The following is a 20,087-nucleotide window of genomic DNA, read 5'->3' on the forward strand; positions in this document are numbered from 1 at the left end:
AATAAGTTAAATTTATAAAATTTAATTATCCTTGCATCGTTAAAAATAAATTAGGGGTTGTATGTATTAGAATTTTGTTATAATCCTAATCACAAGATATTCATCCAACAGTTAGAGACCCAGTGTGATATAACATATCCCTGGCAATCATATGTCGGAGACTGTTGGAATAACGGGTCCCAAATATACGATTGCTATGGATGTTAAATAACACACCGGTTCCTCACAGTGAGGATTGCAATAAAATTTTAATTACATGCAGCGTTTTTTAACTGTTGCAGGAGGACTTATCCCGCGCTTAAAAATGGTGAAAGAATTTTTTTCACTTACAACGATTAAAAAATATTATAGGTATTAAAAAATTTATAATCCTGATTGAAAATTTAACCGCCAAAAAACTATATACTCCCTCTGTCCCATAATTCTTGGCTTGTTTGACTTTTTATGGTCAAATTGACTGAACTTTGACTACAAATTACATGTAATTCTCTTGTAATTTTAAAATTATAAAATATGCATAATAGAGTGCGTAAAGTATGTTTTTAAATGATATAATTTTTATGATTATTTTTAATCATATTACATATGTAATTTATGATTAAAGTTTGGTTCATTTGACCGTCAAAAGTCAAACAAGCCAAAAATTGGATGAAGTATTATTTAACGGATCCTTAACTGTTACCCTTGATTTAAACACGTGATTCTACTCTACGTCTATTTTGGAGGGGTACAGCATGTTGACAAACTTTAAGTCAAACGAGACTCGAGCACCATTACATCTTCTTCGACAAAATAATAATAATAATGTAAATAAAACCCGTGGGAACGGACAATATACTCATTTTCTAAAGAAGGCTGGCCAGCAGCTTCACTCTAACCCACCGAGTCTGACTCACGCAGTAAGTGGCAATATCAGACATGACACGAATCCGATCCGAACCCGTAACCCGATTTATTGAGATAAAATTTGAAATTGACCCGAAAATCATTCGATTAACAGAAATGGACCTGAAACGATCCGAAATTAGAATTTCGTTTCTAATAACTTCAATTTTCAATTTTATATAATTATGTGTGTGTTTGGCACGGGCTTATAAGCCCGGCTTCTGAATTATAAGTTAAAAGCACTTATTTGTATCGTTTGTGTAAGAAGTCAAGAAGTACTTAAAAAAAGCTACGATTACTAGCTTTTGTCTCACGGCTTCTACTTATTTCCCAAACACTTTTATCACTTATAAGTCTTAACTTGCTTCTGACTTCTACTTCATTTTTTTACTTTAAGCAATAAGCACTTATTTTAAGTTTACCCAAACGGCCCCTATAAGTGATTTTAGCTTGACCCGATTGCAGACACGAACACGACCCGTTACCCGAAATTGTCACCCCAAAGTCTGAGTATGAAGTATAATAATTAAGGAATATATTTAATACTTAATATGTAATAAGTATTTTGGTAATAAGTATTTAATACTTAATATGTAGTAAGTATTTTGGTAAACATATTAAATAAATTCTAGTAACTAAACTATTAAAAAGTTTTACAAATAAAAAATTCATGTGAGAAAGAAGTTCTAACAAGCTTTTAAGTATATTTTAGTTATTTTTCAAAAAGAAAAGAAAAATGTATATTTTAATTGTAAATCGTCAAAATCCAACAAAACATATGATGAATTAAAGAAATCTATAAATAGTTCACTTGTTAACGTAGTATGATAAAATTGAAAAAAGAATCCATAAATAACCCATATATTTAGTCCATTTTGCTAAACTTATTTTTTTTTAAATAGGTTTTATCCTGGAGAAAAATAATACGACGCTATTTTTTTTAAAGAAACCTTTATTTTTTATTGAATAACAAATTTAAAATACCTCCATAACATTTATATCTAAAAAATTTATAAAAATATTTATTTTCTTCACAAAAAATAAGCCCTAAAAGAAATATTTGCCCCAAACAGGGCCACTAACCTACCAAAAGTTTGCTTTTATATCATTCGTCAACACACATTTTTAGTCATTAATATTTTTAATTTCATATTGGTATTAAATATAAAAACTTCACGTACTCATAAATACGAAACCAACAAGATAACTCATAACTATATTTATTTCAAAAAAATAAAAATTATTTAGTTTTATAAATACGAAACCAACAAAATAACTCATAACTATATTTAGTTTTATAGATCAGACGCAAATTAATAATTTGTCTCGTATCATGAACAATCCCAACATATCAAACGACGATATATATAATTCATTTATGTATAATACAATAAAATATAATATTGAATACTTACTCATTTATTTATTCATGTATAAACTAGTTCAAATATATTATTTGTTGTTTTATGACGGTATTCTCAGGCCATATTTGATCTATCATGTCTTCATTATTTATATCCTATCAACTAATTATTCACCAAGCAAATATCCCCAATTAACAATGAGCCATATTCATAAAAAAGGGATTGGTAGCCCACAAAATAATTTAAATCATATTCATAAAACATAGACTTTGCCAAGTTGAGCAATTTTAAAATTAGCAGTAAAAAGTACCCTGAGAAAATAGATGAGAATACAAGAATTTTTGAGATTAAGTACAAACATAAACAGCCTGTTAATTGCTAAGCCAGGCAATACTAAATCATAGATATAACAAGTCATCCTGTGAAGACAAAAACCTCAGAAGAAATCTTGAACAAAATATTATCAAACAAGGAAGAAACAAGTTCAAGACAACTTCATTTTACTGCCGAATCAGGATCCTGATATGATTTCAGTATTTAGTATTCATGGCAGTTAGAAATTGTCATCCAATCTGCAGATATTTGATAAGAATCAGTTGGCTAAGTAACACTCAAGTATTTTTTGCATAGCAAGAAAATAGGTGATACAAAACTCACATTTGGGTTGCAAGGGCATTCATTCAAACCTTCAACGCAGCTTTGTGTACCATTGTCTCCTTATGGATCTGGTGACAACTCTTCTCCACAAGGTCAAGCAGCTTCTCCAGGTTCATGGCCCACGAATTTAAGATATCATTACTATCTTTTGCAGCCTGGAAAGAGACAACGCCCATCGGTCGGTCAACCTTTGCTACAAGCGCTTTGGAAACAACCATGTCTGCTAGATGTTTTTCAGCTTCCTGAAAAGGGATGAAGTACGGATTTTTTAAGTAATCAATCACCAGAAAAAGTTACAGTACTCCACAATATTAGTCTGCCTATGAGCTAAAAATACCACCCATGGCCATTGGAAATGCATAGGTGTAAGATGTGCAGCTAGCATGGATTAAATTCAGAACATAAAAAAATTGCAAAGTAATAAAAGCTAAGCACATATGCCGATATGCACTTGCACTGTTATGTCTGAATGCACTTATCTCGTACGACAAGTTCAAGAGAAGGGTCAAACAAAAGGGTAAAAACCCGCCTTCACAAAAAATAAAAAATATAAAAAAATAATTGGCACAGAGGGGATACTATTGAAGCATTAAACATGTGCTTCCATTAGTTAAAATCCTGTCCCCAATCACTAAAATTAAGTACTATGAACTGACAATATCTATATAACTACAAACCTGAATACTAAGACAAAGGAGCTCTGCAAGCCTTTTCAAGGTGATCCGTGAGTAATATTTGGATACAACTAGGATATTCTGCACACATTAGAATTTGGTAAGATTATCAAATAGTTCCATTAAATTACCTCAGAAAGTAAAAGTAATACAACAGAGATGTTTACATGTTCTATTACTCTCTCTCTGAAATTTTCTTCAGCTTTGTCACCCAAAGAGCCACCAAGCATATTTTTTTCATTGTCAAACTCAACCTTAAATAAATTCCATAGTGCTGTCCACTGAATCACCTCCATAGTAATCAACTGTTTCAGAAGAAGCCTGCAGAATGTAAAATAATTGCTGGTGTTATAAACACGTGGATACTAATTAATATCTTGTTATTCTCTGCAGCTACATTTTCCCCGACTAAACAGAGGACATACTTGAAATGAGGAATTTCTGAAAGATTTTTGTCCTCTAAGGTGGAGTTCAAAAGGCTTGACTGCATCGGATCATGTGGCGCCAAAACTAAGTACCAACATATTTTCCTTAACACCTGAAAGACATTAAACATAAGCACCGATGAGATAATTACTGAATACAGCCCATATCTAATGCTTGATACATGATACAAAAACAACTAGCAATATCTGAGCAATACCGGTATCCACATAGCAGAGTTTTCTTTGACAGTTGGGATATCATAAATTGACTTGTAACAACGGCATATTTCAAGGTAATCATTGCTGTGAGAGTAGTACCTGCAAAACCAAGGTTTTAACCTCGTGCTACTTTATTTTCAATGCAATATCATATTGAACGAAAGGTCCTATTAAACGGACTATCTTAGAAATGTTATTGATAACAAAAACTGTATAGACCATGAGAAAATCTGTTAATCATCCTGATACATAGCTCCTGTACTGCAGATACAGAAACCTGTATCATTAGTCAGTTTTCAATATAACTGGACAGAATCCATATTAGGAAAAGATTTCCCTGAGGTAGTACATGCTCAGATTTCTAACCTTGCTAATCTAGCATTTAACAACTAACTCCCTTAAAAGCCTTCTCAGACAAAATTAGAGGAGTATCGAAGCTAAAGGCTTATACTAATGGAAGGCAAAGGAAGAATGCATCATTTCATTTCCAACTTTTAAGGTAACAAGAAGACAGATGCCTAACAGTTGATATTATGTTGTTCTTATGCATGTTGCTCCTATTTGCCACACTATCATATTTCAGGTAGTCAACAGAAGGGGACAGTGGACATTCTCTAATTCTGACACTATAAGTGTCAAGAATAAAACATGCAGCTTAGATAAGGACTCAGTCGAACTACTTTTGCAGTGGTACCAAAGAGAACTTTCAAAACAAAATATTTTCTTAGCCCGGCATAGTTTATGCATAATTGGTACAGGATAATACTATAACTGGCTCTTTATGTTCCTCAGCTACAGTTTACTTTTTCATCTTTCAAGTATTTGACTAGACATGGAATATTGGACAACTATTTCATGAGTCCAAATTCTTAACTTTCTTACTCTCTCTTTGCTAAATCTCATGCTTACCTAACACACACACACAAACACAGTACACCAACTCTGGCTGCTAAGGAAATGATTCTTCAATTGAGGCAGCGAGATTAACATCCATCAACACATATTTGCACATACTTAAAATGACAAAAAGGGCACCCCTTTTACTTAATTAGTAAAACTGTACTTTGAGAACTTCTAATGTATTGAGATCTGTTTATGAAAGACTCTGACAACAAAACTTTGCTACAAGGAGTAGAAGTCATACCACAAGAAAGATAAAGATCGAGATGTATAGCTAGAAAAACAAATATATAACTCAAGAGAGACTACAGATACATACTGCTAAGAGAAATTTTGACATACCTTATCATCAGTTCATAGTAGATCCGCTTCAACTCTGGAAGTGAAGGGATGTCTGCAGGAGCCTCTTCAACAACATTGTCACCTTCTTTGGCTTTTTTCTTCTCCTTTGAAGTGTCTGCATCGAATACCCTCGGACTGATTTTTCTTGAGAGTATTTGTGCACGTACATAATCCTGGCGATCTAAACATAAACGAACCTGCAATTTATACATGCTTTAATCTTCCATCATACGAGAGAGAGAGAGAGAGGTTTAATCTTACATCATACATAATAAACAGAGAGAGAGAGAGAGAGAGTACTTGTTCAAGAATGAAAGCAATTTTTTCAGTCTTTGCCATTGCACCAAATGTTTCCACCTGTACCATGACCACATCAGATAAAAATCTCCTAGAACAATAACTCAATGCTATACAAAGAAAGTAAGAAACCAGTGAAAACAGAACATGACCTTTACGGCCGTTAATAATAAACAATGATCATGAAATCCTATATAATCAGAAACTGACCGCAACTTCCTGCATCAGATCTGCAGCCTCGGAAATGTTTCCTTGTTCTTCCTTGATTTTTGCTAGTATCTTTATCAACCTTGCCCGCTCTATTTCAACATAAATCTACCACAATATGTCCAGTAAGAACTAGAAGAAAAAATATAATATATTTTTATATCAAGGAACAATGCATAGAAAATTCACCTTGCCTGCAGACACACTATTCAGTGTTTTTATCAGCTCAGATTTAGTTTCGATGTCTGGTGTTTGATCTATATACTGCATTGCTTGCTGGACCATCGCTGTTACAGCCTGTTTAGAAATCCATTCAGCAACTAATATTAGCAAGTAAACAGTAAAACTTAACAAAAAACAAGAATAAGACTTGTACAACTACAAGAAAGTGGCAGAAAATGAGAAAAGCAAACAACTGAATATACATAAGAGATAAAAGGACAAGAGTAATTAAATACTATAAATGTCACTACTAAACTAGCTCAAAACATGAAATACTCTGTAGACAAACCAAATCTTTTTAATATGAGATTGGATCAATTAGTAAGAGAATTATGAAAAAAATTGGATGGGAAAACTAAACTTCCAAAAGCACATAAAAGCATTTCACTAAATATTCTCCTAAATTTAATAACGAAGTTTTCATATTGTGTGCGCCAAATACTAAGTTGACAGCTACATCCGGTTGCAAAGAACAAAATTCAATAGTTTCCAGCTTTTCATTTCATGAATGAAAAGGAATTAAGAGTTCCACATAAGAATCTTCCATTCAAAGTACATGCCATACACCCATTAAAGTACATAAGATATACATAACCGGGGGAGATTCGGTTGGCCTAGTTCTGGGATATAACCGATTAATATATAAATGAGAAAATACTGCTGATTTGGTTTCAGTTTCAAAATTCTAGTTTTGGTTACAATTGGTCCGGTTTTGGTTACAAAACCAATAAATATAAGATAAGAAAGATGTTATTACAACTAATATAGAAATATACAAGAGCTTATTAAAACTAGAGAAACTTAACTTTTAGACTAATGTGAGATCATAAAGTAATCATTGACTATCGAAAAGTGTAACTGTGAAAGAAAAAATGGCTCAAAGTCCCGGTAACTTTTTAAAACAGATTAATATATACTTACCAAAATTACAAAAAAAATTATTTTTGTAAATTTATATATAGACTGTAATGTATATAAAATAGATGTGTTTCTATCTGGTTCGGTTGGAAGCTATAACCAAAACCAAACCATTTAAAATGGTCCAGTTTTTGGTTTTAGTTTGGTTCCATTTTAAATGGTTCACTTTTGATCAGTTTTACGGTTAAGGTTCAGTCTTGGTTGAATTTCAGATCTTTTGTTCAGCCCTCCACATAACATATGCCTTCCGGTGCATACAAGAGAAGAAATGGAAGCATGAATATAACATAATTTGTAGTTTTAATATGTTAGTAGGTAGTAACTCCAACTTATAAGGCATTACGGAAATAAGTTTGCAACTGAAGCTAAGGAAGCTGAAATTTGCAGTTTATTATAGATAATTAATGAAGCTAAGCCAGCTGAAAGCTTCTCAGGAAGCATAACATGTACTCGGCACAGGGAGGAACCTATTCAGACCTCTACTCCATTTAGGCTAAACCCAATGCCCTCACAATTAGATCTCTTCAAATATAGTAGAGGAAGTGCATTAACAGTTACTATCACTGTCTATATTCTATCATCTAGGTACGTGAACATCATAAAGTCGTCGTGGCTCTTCATCAATTAAAATGACTCTAATGCTTTCACATCTACTGCCTAGATGTCCCTTCCATATAAATATAATCAAATCCTACTTTACTTAGGATGCATCCTATGCCCTTGACCTAGGAATATAATCCCTGTAATTCTATTCAGTAGAGTTCTTGAATTGCACATCAATTTAACTGTCCATTTTTCTAATTATCTGTGTCATTAAAACAAACCCTAAAATGCCTACACCCGTCTCTCTCTCTCTCCACACACGCAGATACACAATTAAACGCACCAGATCTAAAAAAAGAGCTCCGACTGCAATAGTGATAAATCAAATCCTCTACTTTGAACAGTAAATCAAGCCTGTTTAATAACCTCAACATACACACAAACACACGCAAACATCAAGGCACAATAATTGACCACAAACAACACACTACAAGGCAAAATTAATCTACCACAAACAATCAATTCAAGTAATCAACTCTAATACATCAAATTCTCCAGTCGATAATTCACACGCTACTCAATCAACGCAAACGCTATAACCTACCTGTTTCAACTGACCGCGACGCTTCGACAACAGCACAATCTGATCATTCAGCGTCTTCCACGCACGCGCGTCGAAACAAAGCTGCAAAATCTCCGTCACCGCCTTCTTCGTCCCCGCCACATCTCCATTGAGTCTCATCTGCTTCTCGGTATTCAACAGAACCTCGATTTTCGCGTCCAAATCGCCGCCGGAGTCCTGTAAAATAACGAATCAGAATCAAAACACAATCGACACACACAAACTGAGATCTAGGTAGTGAAGATCGAGATTCACCATTTTGAATTGGAGTTGGAGATAGAGATTGAGTGTGTGTATGTGTGAGGTGTTGTGATTGATGTGAAACCCTAGGGAGAGTTTAAAAAAGGTGAAATGAAATTGGATGGTATTCTTTGGCAACACGAAGGGTTTAATCCTAATTACAGAACTGCCACTGCAACCTTTTTCTATGGAAAAATAAGTTAAAATAAAAATTTTATCAATCTATCTATCTATTACTCCCTCCGTTTCAATTTACATGTCCACATTTAAAAAAAAAAATTGTTTCATATTACTTGTCCACTTCAACTTTCAATGCAAAATCATATTTCCAAAGTCAATTTTACTCCACATATCTCTTGTTTATATTTCCTAGATCAATCTCACTCCACATATTTTGATCATTTAATGCAATTAATTTATGAACATCCGTTTTTCTTAAACTGTGTGATTTTTTTAAAGTGGACATCTAATTTGAAACGGAGGGAGTATCTATTATATATCAATAAATCTTGGGCTACATCCTTATACACTACTAAAACACTACTCCCTCCGTCCCAAAAAACGTTTCTCGTTTGTAATGTCGGCACTGTTCATAACATGAGACAAATTACTAATTTACGTCTAATCTATAAGATAAAATATAGTCATGAGTGATCTTGTTGGATTCATATTTATGTGTACTTTAATACGGTGAAGGTTTTATATTTAATACAAATATAAAATTAAAGATATTAATGATCAATTTAATACAAATATAAAATTAAAGATATTAATGATCAAAACTGTGTATTGGCAAACGTGATAAGTACAAATGGGAAAAGTATTTAGGGACGGAGGGAGTACCTTTTTTTAGGAGTCGACGTGGCCCAACTTTCGCGCTATTCTGCTGGTTACACGGCTTAGACTTCAGTTTTTTTCCTAAGTCCTTAAAATTGAAAAGCAAATCAGTTTTCAACGTAGTTTTTATATTCATTTATTTGAAATTTATTCAAATAGAAATTCATTGAAATGTATTCAAATATAAATTTATTTAAATATAGATTTATTGTAAAAACTTATACTAATAAATTTATTGAAATGTATTCAATTAAATAATACCAACTATTACATTTTTGTTTCATTTTCCTAAAGTTTGATTTTTCATTTTTCTCATAATATTAATTTAGGATTCAACATAAATTTAGTTTTCTCTGTAATTGTTATGTATTACATCTTTGTAAATATCATTCTTAAATAAATATAATTTTAACATAAAATTTCTCTAATTAGAGAAATCTCTTTTATTACTATTTTTCTATTTCTTTTTATATTATTACTATATAACCATTAAATTTTGTATTCATCATTTTAAAAATAATTTCTAAATTGATATTACTAACTACTATTGTTACTGTAATTTTTTAGAGGTTAGTTTGTTTTTATATACACTGGCCATGCTGCTGCTTCCAGAACAAAATCCACCAAATTGAAGCCAAGACCTGTAGACTTTTTTTCCCCTTCACAAGCAAAGATAGTATCAAGGCAAAACCATATTACAGCTCTAAGAAATTGCACCACCAATCAGCCAAAATTTCCACCATCTTTATCGACACAAGTTCCCCAGACAGCATTACTAACATAACCAAACTTCGACGAAATAACCATATGATTTGTACCAAGTATAGTACCAAGTATGATGAGTTAAAGAGAACAAGAATTATAAAAGCACAGCCACCATTATGAACAAAAAGAAAGAAGGTTTTTTTTTTTTTGAAAAGCGAGGAAATATATATCATGTCTCGATGTTTCTTACAATGTAACAGGAATACTACGTTCCTGAGGATCAAAAGACCTACGTATAGGTTACAAGGCCTAGCAGACTACCACAGAGAGAGAGAGAGCATATCAAGTCAGAGAAGGCAGAATGCCTACCCCCAAGAAATCCAACACCTGATCAACCTTCACCAACTCATCAGAGGCATCCTTCAACTCATGAGAGTCCCCAGCAGAAGTAGAACAGATGTGAAGGGGGTTAACTGACAAAAGCATCTCAGATACTAATTAAAGCTACATACCAACTCTTGGTTTTAAATAACACTTGTGAGAATCAATTAATTAAAACAACTAATGTTTGCTCTGATATGCAATAGACTAATATCTGCTATGAAATCCTTTGCAAATTGAATGAAACCTAAAATAACTACTGCCTGGAACAAGACGCCACACCTAACTGGTATTGGTGGTGGATGTCATATTGGTAGCCTCCTCTGGTACTGCACAGAGAGGAAAGTTTAAGTTAAACTTAAGAAACTTGAAGAAAGCTGCTTTAAATTAAGCTAGATACTACCAGATAATGCGGACACAAGTGGTCTTGCTGTTCTGCTATCTACTGCAGATTCAGAAGTCTGTCCGGCAACAACTTTCAAAACATTATCATCATTGACATCTTGGATTAAAGCTATATCAGCATTACCACCAGCATCATCAGGTGTCTGCTGCCTCAAATTTGTCAAGCGATTTGACCCTAGTAAATATATAATAGAGATCAGGAATTCAAATTACAGAGATTAGTTCTCCCAACATTTAACAACTTGTTAAACAAACACAACAATTGCTTATAACAATATAGTACAGAGCTCACCATCCTCTGGGAAAAAAGTTAAAAGCTCTTCACTTAAATCATTCATATCTGACTGTATGCAATTCTTTTTCCCACCTTTTTTGGACTAAAAAAAATTATAATAAGCAGAAATTAATTTATAACAGAAGAATATACATATTTAGAAAATTAAATCATGATAGTATCGTACCTTTTTCTTCAGACACTGAACAACCGTATCAACCTTTGACTGCTTTCTCCTCGTTGGTGGACGTCCTTTGCACCTTTTCTTAATCGGTGAATGAATACTTAAACTCAAATCAGAAATTTTTGACTTTTTACCTTCACTCTTACTAATCTGCTTATCTATAGATATCTTCTTTGAAATACCTTCATCATTTTTATCCCATTCCAACTCCAATTTTTTGAATGTATCAACCAAGTTGTTGCACCTCTCTATCTTTTGAGTCGCTAAGTCAACAATTCTATAAAAAGCATCACAAACCATATCGTACATACGCTTCTCTTCAGAATCTTTCCATGTACTATATGTCACTTTAGTTCGACTATGAATTATTTTTACATTCTTCCTCCATCTTCTTAAAATGTATTTACTTGACATTGTAAAAACATTTTGCTTAAAAAGAAGCACCTTGATAATATGCCTACAAATTATTCCACGAAACTCAAAAAGACGACATCCATATTTTACATCATATTCATCATTAACCTCTTTGATGAAGCAAACATTGTATTTAATAGTTCTTCGAATTTGAGAATCACCGACATATTGTATCTCCTCCACTTGATAATTAAAATTGACCTCAGCAGAATGTAACATCATGCATTCACAATACATGATATTTATCATCTCTTTTTGGAACTCTTTGAACTTATCATTAGTATAATTCTCCTGAAATTGCTTCTCTATAACATGAGGTGTGACACAGGGGATAGTAGTACTCAATGAGCGAGTATCGGCGTGAACTTCTTTTTCCACTTTATCTTTCAAAGCATTATCATATTTTCCCACAAATTCCCTTAAAGATGTTTTAGCATTGACATATCCATCAAAAAAGGCATTCATACTTTCACTTCTTTGTGTAGTTGACATTCCTGCCCAAAAACAATCTTTCACAAAACAAGGGACCCATTTATGTCTTCCATCATACAACCTATTGAGCCAGTCATTATTTTTCAAATTATAATTTGAAATCATAGAACTCCATCCTAATTCGAAAGTATCAACCTCAATGGAATCATAAACAATATTTTGTAGTTGAAACTTTATTGAATCATACTCCTTGTACCCTTTTAACTTTTCTGGAATTTTTTTCATAATGTGCCATAAACACCATCGGTGGCGTGCATTAGGAAACACTTTCTCAATTGCATTTTGCATTGCTCTATCTTGATCAGTTATTATAGCATTAGGAGGATAACCAGACATGCAAGTAAGCCAAGTTTCAAACAACCATATAAATGTTGGTGTGTCTTCATTTGAAATTAAACCACAACCAAGTAAAATTGACTGGCCATGATGATTAACTCCTACAAAAGGCGCGAACGGCATATCATAATTGTTAGTCAAGTATGTAGTATCAAAAGTTACTATATCTCCGAACTCTTTATATGCCGCTCTACATCGTGCATCGGCCCAAAATAAATTTTTTATCCTATTTTCATCATCAAGATCCATTGAATAATAAAACTTGGAATCTATTGACTGGGCTTTATTAAAATAATTTTGGAGAGCAACTGCATCACCCTCAGCCAACCTCAACCTTCTTATTGTCCTCATATAATTTTCACAATCTTTTTTGCTAAAAGTCATATTTTCATGACCTCCATGTTCAACCACAAGAGCATTGTAACTCTTATTCATGGGAATACCAGCTTCATCAAACAAATTAAGACTTCTCTTTGCATGATTTGTTAATTTTCTGTTACAACGAAATCTATATGCCTTGCTTGGACTCAAATTATGATTGTGTTCATTATCAAATTGAGTCACGCGCCATTTATTATCCTCATCCATTCTTTTTGCACAAAGTCTAGCTTTACAATTTGTTTTCACAATAGGTTTTGGCTTTAAGCTATCCAGTGCCTTTTGATTTGGCTCACTATATCGGTGACATGCAACAGTCATGTACGTATTAACTCCTTCGATTTTTCTAGTATTTCTTATCATAATCCCAAATCCATTCTGCATACCATATTGTCTATAATATTCATACACCTCAGTTTCAGAATCAAAAATTGTATTTACCTCAGGGGGTGAGAGTTGTTTACTTGTTTCCTCTTCATTATTTCCCTCTTGGGCCTTTAACTGCTCTGTATCTTCGCATTCCCCATTCTCCTCTAGTTCCATAGACTGGTTTTCAAAATCAGGATCCATTGATCTGTGTATAATATATGACTACTGATTAATACAAATTATGAAATATGTGTATGTATATTCTATGTATATGTAATTGTACTGCTGATTGAAAGAAATGGTAGTAGCTGGGGAAATACCTGATCACAGAAGAGTCGAGCGATGGAAGCCGTGAGGACACTGGGAAATTTGTATATATTTAAGTTTCTGATTTTTTTAATTAAATTAAAAAGATAATGAAAAGTGGTGGGTCATGTCAGCTCCTAAAAAAGGGGTAGTGTTTTAGTAGTGTACAAGGGTGTAGCCTGTTATGATATGAGTGGATGACTTTTGGTTTTTCCCAAAACTCTTGGCCTTTTGTTTACCCTCCATAATATGTATGACTTTTAGCTTTTCATATGACTTGTAACTTACATTTGATGGCCTATATAAAGCCATTTGTATGAGTTTGTGATATGCTTGAGATGAACAATGTTTCCTCCATCTTCCTCTCTTGTCTAACTCTCTCAATTTCGTTTCTACATATATTATTATATAACACGTTATCAGCACGAATCGTTTTCACTTTGTTCTTATGTTGCACGCCTCATCTTTTCTCTTTGTTCGGATTTTGGTGTAAATTATCATCAAGAGGATCATGGTTGTAAAAAAAAATCTATAGTTAATCGACGAGACTCATTTTGCTACAAAGATGAAGTCATTCTTTGAATGTAAGAGGACTCACTTTTTGAAGTGACGATTCTTAAACTTAAAAGAATCGTAAGATCATTAAACTGTAAGATCTTAAGGTATGGCTCTCTTGACCATTCTTTCTAATTTATAGTTTTATCGAAATGTATATATTTGAGTTAAGCTAGTTTTGCATTTCTCCAAAATTCATACTAAACTTGTTTTACAAATGAATCAAATTTTCTTAGAAATTTCATAATAGTCTCTTAATTTTCCACGACCTTAATTGTCTAGTATGCTTGTGAATTCACCCATATGCATATATTGATGATATGACTTTAGGAGACAAGTACTTTATACTTATTTATGCCTAGTTTGGTTGATTATATTATTGCTTAATCTTAACATGATTGCGTGTCTATCTATTGATTGATGTGATATTAAAATGTTCTTTCTATATATGATGAACATCTGTCATGTGCATATATTATATTCCCAGTGATTATATTCTATATGCTTTTAATTAGTTACATTGGATGATCATAGAGTTCTATTAAGTTACCCCCAATTATATGTGAACTTTACATAAATCATGGTGATTCAATCTTTTACTCTTGAAGATATATATGCTTAGTTATTAATGTGCAGAATGTGATGATTCTTAACTTGTGATCTCTTAAATTATTTTATATATGACAAATAGGATATAAGGAAAATTCAGATTATGCATTTGTGATCAATTTAATTTAATAATATATAAAAAAAATTATGAGTTATTAGTGACTCTCTAATCAAAAAATTGTAAGTGGTTAGTAGATAATAAGTCATTGTATGTGACCTTTTAATCCAAAGTCGCCTCCCTCAAGTCATTAGTTACTTTAATATGAGTTTGAATTATACTAAACTCAATTATTATAATAAGCTGCAAACGGATTAGTGGAATAACTAATATTTGTATGAGTGAGACAAAAGATTTCAATACCTCTTATTTTAGATAAATAATGTGCGACCTTGTATCTAGTTATTGTCAATGAATTCACGATTAATATATGCTACCAAAGTCCTTGCATACTTTTGGTCTGAGTAAAATGTGTTAGATACGTATTTTTGGATTTACGTAAATTATTTCTAACTCTTTTGGATTTGATAATTATCTGAATTTTAGTAAACTGTTTTGGACCCTTTTGGAATTGGATGAAATATTTCGGATCTATGTTCTCGACTTTCTTGGAATATGACTATTTGTCTATATATCATCATCAAATCTATGAGGTCATCTAAAATTTTGAGATAGTCAAAATACATGTATTATGATTTGGAGGTGATAACTAGTGCATGCACATATTATTCCTTTTATATTAAGTTGTCTTGCTCACATGTTTGAATATATTATGTATTGTGCTTGCTACTAATAACTGATATTTTGAAATCTCCATATGATATTTTTGGTAAATGATAGAATTTCAATATCACTACGTGACTTTTTACGATTAATATTTGTGAATGAGATTCTTATCTACTTGAGCTAAATGATGAAGGTATTATCGTCAACACCTATTTGACGTAGTTTTTAATGGATTGCTTGTAAATAATTGTAACCAGAAGTTGCACATAACAACCAGAAGTTGTCTCTATATAAAAAAAAATTCTTTTTTTTTTCATCACACATTTCTGATATATTTAATTTCTGAAGGATGAAGGATGTCAATAGTAAAATTTGATATAGTTAAACACTTGATCACATTCCAGAAGAATGATATATTAGCATAATATTCAAATTATGAGTTTATCTGAAATGATATAATGTCCCTGAAGGATGGATCTATATGATGAACAATATAATGTTTAGATTTAATTGAATAAATATATATTAGTATCCCGAAAATACAATGTTATGAAATTGAGTTGTTAAAATCATGAGCTGATATTGTGACTAGCTAGTTGTAGTTTATTAAAGTTGCATTATGGATATAAAGATTATGTATTACGACAAATGACACCCCTTAGAAAATCAAATGACACCCCTTAGAATAAATAAGACAATATTAGAAAATCAAAGACCATGTCTGTAGCAATGGTATGATATTACAAACAGTTTTTGATCGTATTCTTACCTTGTGTATTAAAAAATATTTCCCCTGAATAAGATAAAGATGTCCGATATCAATACCAAATTCTAATATGAGTCATTCAAAGGGGGAGTATTATATAGAATGTCTCATTATATATTCTTCTAAATATAAGGCTCCCGAAGAGCATGTATAAGGCTCCTGAAGAGCATGTATAAGGCTCCTGAAGAGCATGTATAAACCTCCTGAAGAGCATGTATATTTTATCATAAATATTTTACTCTAGAAGAGTATGTATATTATTGATGTAACTATACTCTCCCAAACAATTGAAGTATATTTTATATAAAATTACTAATATTGATTTTGAAGTAAACCGGAAGTTTACTGATAACTTTATAATCGGGCATGACCAATTAAGCCATCAATTAATGAAGACATGACATGAGATAAAAATCTCTCACTATAGTATAATGAGATATTTTATTAAAAATATATATTAAGTTATTATAACCTCGCCACATTAAGTATGCGAGATTCATTATTTATAGTATGTGCTTATATAATGCTGGTGAATCTCAAAATGAGTATTATCTTTTCCATGAAAATTGTTGAGTATTTTGTATCATGTATTAATTCGCATCATATACAAATTTTCATAATTTCTCCCGTTATAAACAAATTATTTGGTCATCATAATTTCTCCACCACGATAATAAGATCGATTCCACAATTGAATATATGTTACATATGAGTGCATTTCTTTATAACTTGATTTAACGAGTTTGTTATCCTGAAATCAGGGGGAGAAAATAAATAGTTGGTGAATATTTTAAGAATGAATTATCATTGCCTCATCTTAATCCTCAAAATGACAAATATGAACCAGAAGTTCATAAGATGATTCATTCATATATCTGATGACTAGAAATAGTGACTATGTCACAAACACCGGCTACATATGCTCCATTGATATTAATATTACAGAAGGACAACCTCAAGATACTACTATGTCTAAAGAACGCCTGAAGCGTGATAGGAAAGTGGGTTCCATATCTTATAAAAAAAATGATAATAAATATTTGAAAAGGAGCAACGATTGATGATGACTGGATTGAAAAATCAATAACTCTTGAAATATCTCCAGAAGAGATTATAGACATGGCAAGTTAGAGAACAAGTAAAAGTGTCCAAGATTATGACTAGATTGAAAAGTCAATAACTTTTGAAAGATCTCCGGAAGAGATTATAGACGTGACAGATCAGAGAAATATAAAAGTAGTGAAAATATCGACATCTTGATATATTATGTCATGTCCAGAATAAAATGGAACCACAAATCGGATCGACGTCGATGTTATAGAACTTGAGGTTATGAGTAATAATGAGGATCATGAAGCAGAACCCGTTAGAAAATATTGACAAATTTGACCAAAAAATAAAGGACATAATTGAGGCAATTATAAAGAAATTTATTTGGACTGGTAGTCCTTCCACACCTGAAGTTGTGAAAGTAGTGCGCCCTATGAATTATTATCTCTTAAAAAATAGAGAAATCTTTGAAACTGCAGTTCACACACCTAAAGGTGTCAAGTCAGTGGGATATAAATGATTATTTGTGTGAAACAAAATGAAGTTTTAAATTTTATAAATGTAAGACTCAGATTATCGTACAATGATGGTTATGAAGAGAAATGTATCTTGTGGTGGATATGATTATTTGATTGATAAATAATCTCAGAATATGTGTATGATTTAATCTAAGTTCTATATATGACCCACTTGACAGTGATTATCCCAGAAGGATCTTAACTGCCAGAAGCAGTATAACAAATTCTCGAGAACATCACTCTCCTCAAATTAAAAGGGGATTTTTGGACCAGTAGTCCGATATAAAATTATTTCACAAAGTAAATGTTATCATTATATATCGAATTATAGGTGACAACTCATAAAGACTCTGGCCAGAGCAGATGGATACTAGAATGTGTTTCTAGTTGACATTAAAATGAGTTGCACCTCATAACCAAAATACGTATATGTTATCTTTTGTGATGAAACTTTTGGTGAATATATTGAAATGAGAATATTCTTCTAAATGGATGATATATTGTTATACGAAAATCTTGGAAGGATTATAAATACATGATAGTACACTGACCTTTATGAATAGTTGATATGAAGAAAGTTTCGGCCATGAAGTACCGTGCTTGACTAAAGTAAAACATGTTTTATTAATTATACATGTCTTAAATTAAGCATATCCTATTTACACATGTGTGAATTCTCAGGTTACATAAGTATAATTTTATTCGATCTGCACTAACCTATCTCATAAGGATTTTTAGTTAATATTGCAGGAGCAAAGTGCTTATTTCGATTTTGATAACGAGGGATCTGCAAATTGAATATTTATATAGAGTACATTGGAGATTCTCTTTTGTTGTGAAATAAATTATTGCAGGCAGTATCATGTGCAAGGAAGGGTACATTAAAGATCTGTTCATATGGCACTTCCTACCACTACTTTCAAGAAATCAGTACACAAGATCGGGATGCGCATATTTCAAAATATTTGCTAATTTTATAATCATATCTTGATGAGGGGGAGACATAAATGAAATATTGTACAACTCATGTACTCTTTTTCCTTCACTAGGGTTTTTCCCACTGGGTTTTTCCTAGTAAGGTTTTAACGAGGCATGATGTTGATACAAGTCATCCAAGGGGGAGTGTTATGATATGAGTGGATGACTTTTGGTTTTTCCCAAAACTCTTGGCCTTTTGTTTACCCTCCATAATATGTATGACTTTTAGCTTTTCATATGACTTGTAACTTACATTTGATGGCCTATATAAAGCCATTTGTATGAGTTTGTGATATGCTTGAGATGAACAATGTTTCCACCATCTTCCTCTCTTGTCTAACTCTCTCAATTTCGTTTCTACATATATTATTATATAACATAGCCCAAGATTTATTCATTATTATATATTATTATATATCTAATGGAGCAACCTTGATCAATTTAATTCAAAGTGACTTAACTGCCCTTTTTTCAAAATACATATATAGAGAGGTCGTTATTGTCTTTTAACACTAACATATTTATTAGAGTCCAATCATTAATATACATTAATTATAACATGATTTTGGAAATAATTTAATATTATACATATAAATAATATATATCTAATCATTTTTATAATTTTTTATTTTCCCCACAAATTTTGTAAATTTTAATATTCTACTTGATTTTTGATTGATTAATCCAATTTTGACCAATTAATCAGTGATTTAACCGAATTTTACCAAATCGTATTAAACATCCGTCTGATTATCGATTATTCGGTTAATCGACCGATTGTTAGAATATTTAATTATTATGATTTAATAAAATTATATATATGTGATTTAATCAAATATATATATGATTTTTTAACTATACGACAAAGACTCTGATTCAACAAGAATCTCATTTTTATATGAAATTTTCAATAATTTTAGGCGAGTGATAATTTAATTATATAATAAAATTTTAAATAATGTATATTTTTTTATATTTATATTTTAAAAAATATTATCATAATGAGGATATATGTACATTTAGATATCAAGATAATATGATTTAAAATACAAACAAATATAAAAATTTAAATTATTTTTATAACACAAATAATCTCAATTTAAAAAAATGAACGAAAGACATAACATATATTAAAAATAGTTTAAAGCAACCCGTGCTTTGCACGGGTTAAGAAGCTAGTTGATTTGAATTTCCCAAATGTATTTAAAACACTGCTCCCTCCGTCTATTTATTTCAATACAGTTTTCTTTCTGAAATGTCCCATCATTTCTTTACATTACAAAAATAATGG

At 31.7% G+C, this 20,087-nt stretch overlaps 2 protein-coding genes across 5 annotated transcripts; both read right to left on the reverse strand.

Annotated features, from left to right (window-relative positions):
* Window positions 1-2,542: 2,542 nt before the first annotated feature.
* LOC108205113 (26S proteasome non-ATPase regulatory subunit 12 homolog A-like) lies at window positions 2,543-8,717 on the reverse strand. The gene is made up of 12 exons (XM_017374907.2): window positions 8,531-8,717; window positions 8,258-8,452; window positions 6,160-6,267; window positions 5,974-6,078; window positions 5,767-5,823; window positions 5,467-5,663; window positions 4,224-4,323; window positions 4,006-4,118; window positions 3,748-3,901; window positions 3,584-3,661; window positions 2,907-3,148; window positions 2,543-2,821 (listed from the first exon to the last, which is right to left on the reverse strand). The coding sequence occupies exons 1-11, from the start codon at window positions 8,531-8,533 to the stop codon at window positions 2,930-2,932; spliced, it is 1,329 nt and encodes a 442-aa protein (XP_017230396.1). The 5' UTR covers window positions 8,534-8,717; the 3' UTR covers window positions 2,543-2,821; window positions 2,907-2,929.
* A 1,514-nt stretch (window positions 8,718-10,231) lies between these two features.
* On the reverse strand, window positions 10,232-19,193 carry LOC108218890 (protein FAR1-RELATED SEQUENCE 5-like). 4 transcript variants are annotated; one of them, XM_064092797.1, is made up of 7 exons: window positions 19,180-19,193; window positions 13,611-13,775; window positions 13,363-13,495; window positions 11,305-12,268; window positions 11,136-11,220; window positions 10,842-11,018; window positions 10,232-10,767 (listed from the first exon to the last, which is right to left on the reverse strand). In XM_064092797.1, the coding sequence occupies exons 3-7, from the start codon at window positions 13,398-13,400 to the stop codon at window positions 10,721-10,723; spliced, it is 1,311 nt and encodes a 436-aa protein (XP_063948867.1). In that variant the 5' UTR covers window positions 13,401-13,495; window positions 13,611-13,775; window positions 19,180-19,193; the 3' UTR covers window positions 10,232-10,720. The 4 variants fall into 4 exon arrangements, with proteins under 4 accessions (XP_063948867.1, XP_063948865.1, XP_063948864.1 ...); XM_064092795.1 differs by having other exon boundaries at window positions 13,363-13,775; XM_064092794.1 differs by having other exon boundaries at window positions 11,305-12,644; window positions 13,363-13,775.
* Between the last annotated feature and the right edge of the window lie 894 nt (window positions 19,194-20,087).

Source organism: Daucus carota, chromosome 1 (assembly GCF_001625215.2).
Source record: "Daucus carota subsp. sativus chromosome 1, DH1 v3.0, whole genome shotgun sequence".
Classification (NCBI taxonomy): domain Eukaryota; kingdom Viridiplantae; phylum Streptophyta; class Magnoliopsida; order Apiales; family Apiaceae; genus Daucus; species Daucus carota.

What these genes read in the sequence shown, in the direction of transcription:
- LOC108218890 (XM_017392046.2), bottom strand. Translation starts at nt 13,305, where the DNA reads ATGCAGAATGGATTTGGGATTATGATAAGAAATACTAGAAAAATCGAA. An exon ending in TTCAGTGTCTGAAGAAAAAG is followed by an intron (nt 11,221 to 11,304) that starts GTACGATACTAT and finishes AATTTTTTTTAG; the next exon opens with TCCAAAAAAGGTGGGAAAAA. An exon ending in AACTTTTTTCCCAGAGGATG is followed by an intron (nt 11,019 to 11,135) that starts GTGAGCTCTGTA and finishes TATATTTACTAG; the next exon opens with GGTCAAATCGCTTGACAAAT.
- LOC108205113 (XM_017374907.2), bottom strand. An exon ending in ATAGTGTGTCTGCAGGCAAG is followed by an intron (nt 6,079 to 6,159) that starts GTGAATTTTCTA and finishes ATATTGTGGTAG; the next exon opens with ATTTATGTTGAAATAGAGCG. An exon ending in TCCTTTGTCTTAGTATTCAG is followed by an intron (nt 3,149 to 3,583) that starts GTTTGTAGTTAT and finishes ATCCCTTTTCAG; the next exon opens with GAAGCTGAAAAACATCTAGC.